The following is a 6,023-nucleotide window of genomic DNA, read 5'->3' as shown; positions in this document are numbered from 1 at the left end:
GGAGTAGAGAAAGTCAGAGGAACATTGAGCCCCAGAGGAGAAAACTGAAATCATGCAGGAATAACAAGAAGACTAAGCCCGCTCTAGAATAAACTCATTGCTCACGATTAGTTTGACTTTATTGGTATCAGACCATTAAACTTAATGGCAGGATGTGGAGCCAGGATTCCCGCCCTGAGCTTGTATTACTTTGGTCTTGGCCGGGGTCGTTGACCATCAGACAAACATCTCACCAATCATGGATGTGTCCGTGCATAGTTGTGAGGGGGGGGGAAATCCCTAGTCAGGTTCTGGGGATTACATTGAGACTGAAAACGAACCTCCCAGATTGCAGGAAAAGTCAAGGATCAAAACCCAAGGTGAAGAACATATAACAGAACTCAAGACTGCGGCCTTTTGAGAACCAAATCTTGACGGATGAAGGAAAAATCTGACCGTCAGTTCAAACTTAATTTGCAATTTAAGAAGTTGCCTCAAAACATTCCAGCTGTCAGCACGATGTACTCCCACTCGAGACTCAGAGACTGAATGGGAGGTGTTTTTCTTTTCCCCGCTCAGACCGATTGTTTGGGAGTTAATGTAAGATTAACAATGTTGCACCCAAATTGCTGCCCGGCCGTCCAAGAAACCCTACCCGAGGGAAAGTTGCAGTTATTCTGCAGCGCTTGTGACTTCAGGTTGTCATGAGTTTGGGGTTCAGGCCCTCGAGCTGCTGACAAGCATAAAACCACGACCTTTGACCCCCAACGTCAGGGATACACTTTCAGATTAAATTCATAATTGTCATATTCAGACTTTATTGTACAGTGGAAAGAGTCAGCTACAAATCATGAAACATTGAACACTTCATATATAAAAACAGGAGATGCAGATTCCTCCAAAAACATATCAAACATACATATAAAAAAAATAAATAAAAAGGAACAAAACAAAAATCCTACAGTTGGAATTAATTCAGCAACAAACTGAATACAAAAAACATCATCCTGGGACATCACTGTCTGAAAGAAATGTGATAAACCAAACTACTGATAACATCTCACGGTGGCGCTAGAGGATCCATCGATATCTGAACATGTATGACATTTTAAAAAAAGGGAAATCAATCTTACAACTTGTATGGTCTAGTATTACCTTAAAAGCTACGGACACACGCCCCTCCTGCTGGCGATCTTCTTGGATCTCCTCAGAACAGCGTTTCGTGTCTCCTCTACTGCTTCATCAGCAGCTCGCTTTGACGTGGACGCAGCTTCTACAGCTTTGTCTCGATTTTGACTTCTCGGTTGCGGCGCTGCGGGTCCAGGAGGTGTTCTTCCCCCTCTCACAGCTCGTACAGACTCTTGAGAGTTTGACTCCTGCTCCTCGACTTTCTGCCGTGGCCCTCTGGCTTTCTTCTCCTTCTGAACTGCAGCTCCAGACTTTTGTGTCGTCTTCAGAGTTTCCCTTTTTACTTCCTTCTTACTTCCACGATCATCTTTCACGCTGGTCTGGAGGTCCCCGAGTTTCCTTTTTGTTGACCTACTTTGGTTTGTTGTATCTTGCAACTTTTCAGTAGATTTAAGAGCTTTCGTTCTTCCCCTTCCTCGATGTTTCGCTTGTCGTTTAGCGGCCTGCAGGTCATCTGAAGCGTCTACTTCTTCTGGTGCCTCTTGGGCGCTGATCTGCATTTCAAGAGCTTTATAGACTTCCTGTAAAAGCATAGTCTTTCTTTAGAGTACAGTAAATCCTTACAAGCTTTACTTTTTTGCCCACTCAGCTAAAATGTAGGTTTTAAACAAGATCAAATCAGATTCTCACCTCTTGTTGTGCAAGTTCAGATTTCAGGTCTGATAACTGGCACATTAATCTCTGTAACTTCAGCTGGAAGCAGAAAAAAAAAAATATTCAAACAATCACTTCACAAAACAATAAAAGTTATACAAGTTGGAGCCTCTCTTACCCGGTCATGGGCAAATTGTTTTTCAAGCTGCCCTTTGTCATGAGCGTCTTTCTTCCTCCTAAGTTTTGAAAGATTCCATGTTAGTATGTGACGCTAAATATTTATTTTTTCCTGCTACAACACCTACAACGTATGGACGTAGATGGCTTCTTGAATAAAAAAAAGGTTTGAAATAGACTAAATTCACAATAAATAGAAGTTTACACAAAATGAGACATTGACGGCCTTCAGTGACATCTATGCAAGCTGTCAATTACTTGTTTGCCACCATGTTCTTCAGCCGAGTGAGCTCAATCATCTTCCCTTTCTTGGCTCTTTGGACATCTTTTTTCCTCACCATAGCCAGGAGAGACTTGGCGTCGAGGTTTGTTAACTCTGTCGAGGGCGATGTCATTTTGAGGACCACCTTCACCAACTCGGTGAGGACTTCACAGGACGGGAGCTGACCGAAAAACAACATGGTTTATCAGGATGAATGAAACTAGGACGGGAGCTGACCGAAAAACAACATGGTTTATCAGGATGAATGAAACTACGTTTAAGATAAGAGTGTATGTATGTATGTGTATGTATATATTATATATATATATATATATATATATTCACATTATTATTCTGCAGGCTCAGTGGGCTCGTGTTTGAAGCTTGTGAATTTCCACCCAACGTTATCTAACAGACTGTAAATGCCAGAGGAACGATCTCAAAGGATCCATCATCTTTAACTTCACATTTATGCAATCGTTGACCTTTATGGGGGGGGGGCATTTTTTGGAAAATAGTTATTTTCGAGGCAATATAAAATGATAGCAAAAATGCCTGTAGCAGACAGAAAGAACATTCAGAGAAAGTTATGATCGTAAAAAAGGGCAGATGTGCTATTGGATCAGCTACCGAACTACAAGGAATCAAATGGATGCTGTTGCATAAAAATCTTCTTTGAGTAAAGATTTTATGCCAAATTTAAAAAAGGTGCATGATAGAGTTTCCCACTGGCTGTTATATTAATGCTCTGAATGTCAAATAGAGAATCTTTAAGATTTATTTTTCAAGTTTACAAGTTCATATTTGTGTGCACAAGATATTGTTGTAAGATCTTGTTTATTGTCATTCAAACTCACCTTTTGGAGTTCAGCCTGGGCTTTCTCCCTTGAAGCCAAAGCCAGCTCTAACAGCATCATTTCCTTCTTTAACAACCTCTGCGCCTCCGTATGATCTCCCTGAGGACAGTCAACATACGTACAATCATTTGGTATAAACAAAAACACTAGGCAACAATGATTGCAATGAAAGTGAAGAACATGATCACAATCAAGCAGCAGCAGTGAGAGAGAAAGCCAAAAAGTACCTTCAGTTTTTTTAAAAGTTTCTCTACTCTCATCTTTTCAATGAACTCCAAGTCGGTCGATGTCAGCTGATAGCCCTTCATCCCTTTCAGCATGGAGTTTGGGTCTTCAGGTTCTGTTGAGCGAACAAACGGAGAAGACATTATTTTGGCACTTGAACCAAGATTGCTTTTAATCTCTAATTCATTTCCAATAAAACAGCTTATAAAATAATACAGAAGTAAAACAAGCAGTCTGTGTTGTAAAAATCATTTGGTACCTATTTTTATCCCCAAAGTGTTGAAATCAAACGTTTTATTTTGGTTATCGTCATCTTGATCTCTACTATCACTCTGTTGATGAGGAGAACAGATCTGATTACATATAAAGCCATAAAAACAACAATGTGATACAGACGTGCAGTGAAATAATACACATGTACCTCCGCACTCTGCTGTAGCTCCTCATGACCCTCACTTGAGTCTTCATTACAAAAATCAAGTTGCTTCTTTACACTTGTCAAAGGAGGAGTCCTGGGGAGCTGTCGCCCCGATGGGATGTAATTCAACGACAGACGTTCGTCTCTCAGGATCTCTGAAACTCTGTCCGACATGTCCGAGGTTCTCCTGACAAGCAAGGAGCTGCAGGTTCTTCTTCCTCACTCCCTTTTGTTTGAACAGGTGGAGTAAAAAATCACTACATCATTGCTTTCACCTGTGGCTCAAAGTTGTCTGATTACAACTTTTGGCCACTAGATGGCGACAGATCCCTTTAGTTTAGCAGGTAGAAGTTTTTCAAAGTTTAACTTGAGACAACACACTGCTCATTATGGAGGACGAAAAATGACATAAGTATAAATAAATAAATGCATAAATAAATACAGGAATAAATAAATAAATGCTTAAATAAATGTTTGAATACAGAAATAAATAAGTAAAAGAATAATTAAATGCTGAAATAAACATTACAGCGAGTATAAACGTTATTTTTTCTAAAACTTCTAATTAATTGATTAAATGCTGGTAATTAGTCTACGGAGTCTGGCGTTGACCGGACTGGACCGTGTGGTCATCGTCGGCCTGATGTTGTGGTCCCTGAAGTTGAGCTGCAACGCTCACTAACTGACCAAGAAGTTCAAAGTCTACCGGACCCTGATGGCCCCCTGTCCAATGTGTTGGATGTCTTTGTACAAACTGTGAGCTTATTATCAGAAATGCTCCAATAAATGCCTGCATCACAAGCTCTATGATAGAGAAGTCTCATCTTTGTTTCACATGACTAAACTGAACACAAAAGTGATGACCGCACTGACAGTATTTTTATTTTATAGCAGATGTCAATTTAAACACTTGTTTAATTGTACAATATGCTTGCGAACAAATCATTTTCACAACAATACACATCTGTTCCAATTAGTGAACTTTTTTAAAAACCATTATTCTGGTTCAAACATTCATGGCTCAAATGCTCCCCCTTGTCGGAGTTTTGGATATGCCTCTAAAATAAATTATCCGAAGTCGTCTGGATCTGTATGAATACCTGAAAATAGAAGATAATACAAATAACAGATCTAACTTGAAAAATACGAACGTTTAATGTTTTTGAAAGATAACTCAATTAAGTACAAATGCGTCTGATTATCACGATGCCTTACTTACCTTGGAATGTAAGCCGTTTTTCCCCTAGCCCTGCAGCAGCAAGTCTATCTTTGGCATATCGGTTGGGAACTAAGGCCGCATTTTTATCCTCAATGCAACAGAAGGCGCGAATATATGAATGGAGTTGTGCAGGCGCAGCAAGGGTTCGCCTCCTTCTCCCGCCAATGTATGGACCAAACGGTCTTGAAGCCTCGGCTAGAATCAAATTAAGAGGATAAGCTATAATCAATACTAGAAAATACTGATGTTGCAGGAGAAACATGTTGGATGTTGGACTTTACAGGAACGTGATCTGACGCACAGTAAGACTAAATAAACACTCATCAGCGGCGAAAGTATTTTAGTCTACAGGGATTTAGCATGAAAATCGGACCGCAGAAACCTACCGTCCACTGGGTGCCTGGGTGTCACACTGGGTGGGTGTCACACTGGGTGTCGCGCTATGTGACTGCCACGGAGGTGAACTTGGCGCGATTGCGGTCCTCGGTGCTGCACAAAACATAACAAATTATTTATTTATTTCTGCATTTATTAATGCATTTAAATATTTCTGTATTTATTTATTTATTTATTAACTTCTGTATTTATACATTTATTTAACCATTTATTTATTTCTGTATTTATTTATACATTTATTTATTTATACTTATGTCATTTTTCGTCCTCCATAGCTCATTGTATACAGGCCAATAAAGGGCCTTTACACTTTCCACATAGTTTGTTTAACATTAACACAGTTGAAAGTGAATAATGACCCTTTATTATTTTTTTGATGTATATTGCATATACGATATTACCTTTTTTTAAATAAAAATGTAATAAAATACATGAGGACAAAGGTGGAAAGAAACTCAATATTTTAGTACTGTACTTGAGGTACTTTTTTGAGATACATTTTATGTTCATACTTTTACTGCATTTTAGAGGCAAATATTAAGATAAGATAATCCTTTATTAGTCCCGCAGCGGGGAAATTTGCAGGCTTACAGCAGCATAGAGTAAAGTGCACACAAGAGACATAGTAGAAGAAAGACAAGATAAAAATAAAAAAATAAAAATAAAAAAACAAGTATTATAAATAAGCAATAACAAACAGTAGAAAAA

The 6,023-nt window shown here is 39.0% G+C and overlaps 1 protein-coding gene and 1 long non-coding RNA gene across 2 annotated transcripts; both read right to left on the bottom strand.

The window, feature by feature from the left end:
- Positions 1–990: 990 nt before the first annotated feature.
- On the bottom strand, positions 991–3,889 carry LOC129111937 (rootletin-like). Its single transcript, XM_054624099.1, has 8 exons — positions 3,704–3,889; positions 3,542–3,614; positions 3,285–3,397; positions 3,058–3,156; positions 2,197–2,381; positions 1,940–1,997; positions 1,798–1,860; positions 991–1,688 (listed from the first exon to the last, which is right to left on the bottom strand). Exons 1-8 carry the CDS (start codon positions 3,872–3,874, stop codon positions 1,143–1,145), a joined length of 1,308 nt encoding a protein of 435 aa, XP_054480074.1. The 5' UTR covers positions 3,875–3,889; the 3' UTR covers positions 991–1,142.
- A 679-nt stretch (positions 3,890–4,568) lies between these two features.
- Positions 4,569–5,399, bottom strand: LOC129111985 (uncharacterized). The gene is made up of 3 exons (XR_008532357.1): positions 5,306–5,399; positions 4,920–5,114; positions 4,569–4,800 (listed from the first exon to the last, which is right to left on the bottom strand). It is a non-coding gene; the product is annotated as an uncharacterized LOC129111985 (long non-coding RNA).
- Between the last annotated feature and the right edge of the window lie 624 nt (positions 5,400–6,023).

Source organism: Anoplopoma fimbria, chromosome 22 (genome assembly GCF_027596085.1).
Source record: "Anoplopoma fimbria isolate UVic2021 breed Golden Eagle Sablefish chromosome 22, Afim_UVic_2022, whole genome shotgun sequence".
Lineage (NCBI taxonomy): Eukaryota > Metazoa > Chordata > Actinopteri > Perciformes > Anoplopomatidae > Anoplopoma > Anoplopoma fimbria.
The sequence above is the reverse complement of the archived record's forward strand: the minus strand, read 5'-3'. Positions and strand labels throughout refer to the sequence as shown.

Coding starts and splice junctions, on each gene's coding strand:
- LOC129111937 (XM_054624099.1), bottom strand. CDS start 3,874: ATGTCGGACAGAGTTTCAGAGATCCTGAGAGACGAACGTCTGTCGTTG. Junction 3,398..3,541: donor CACTTTGGGGATAAAAATAG/GTACCAAATGAT, acceptor TTCGCTCAACAG/AACCTGAAGACCCAAACTCC. Junction 1,998..2,196: donor AAGAACATGGTGGCAAACAA/GTAATTGACAGC, acceptor TTCAAAACTTAG/GAGGAAGAAAGACGCTCATG.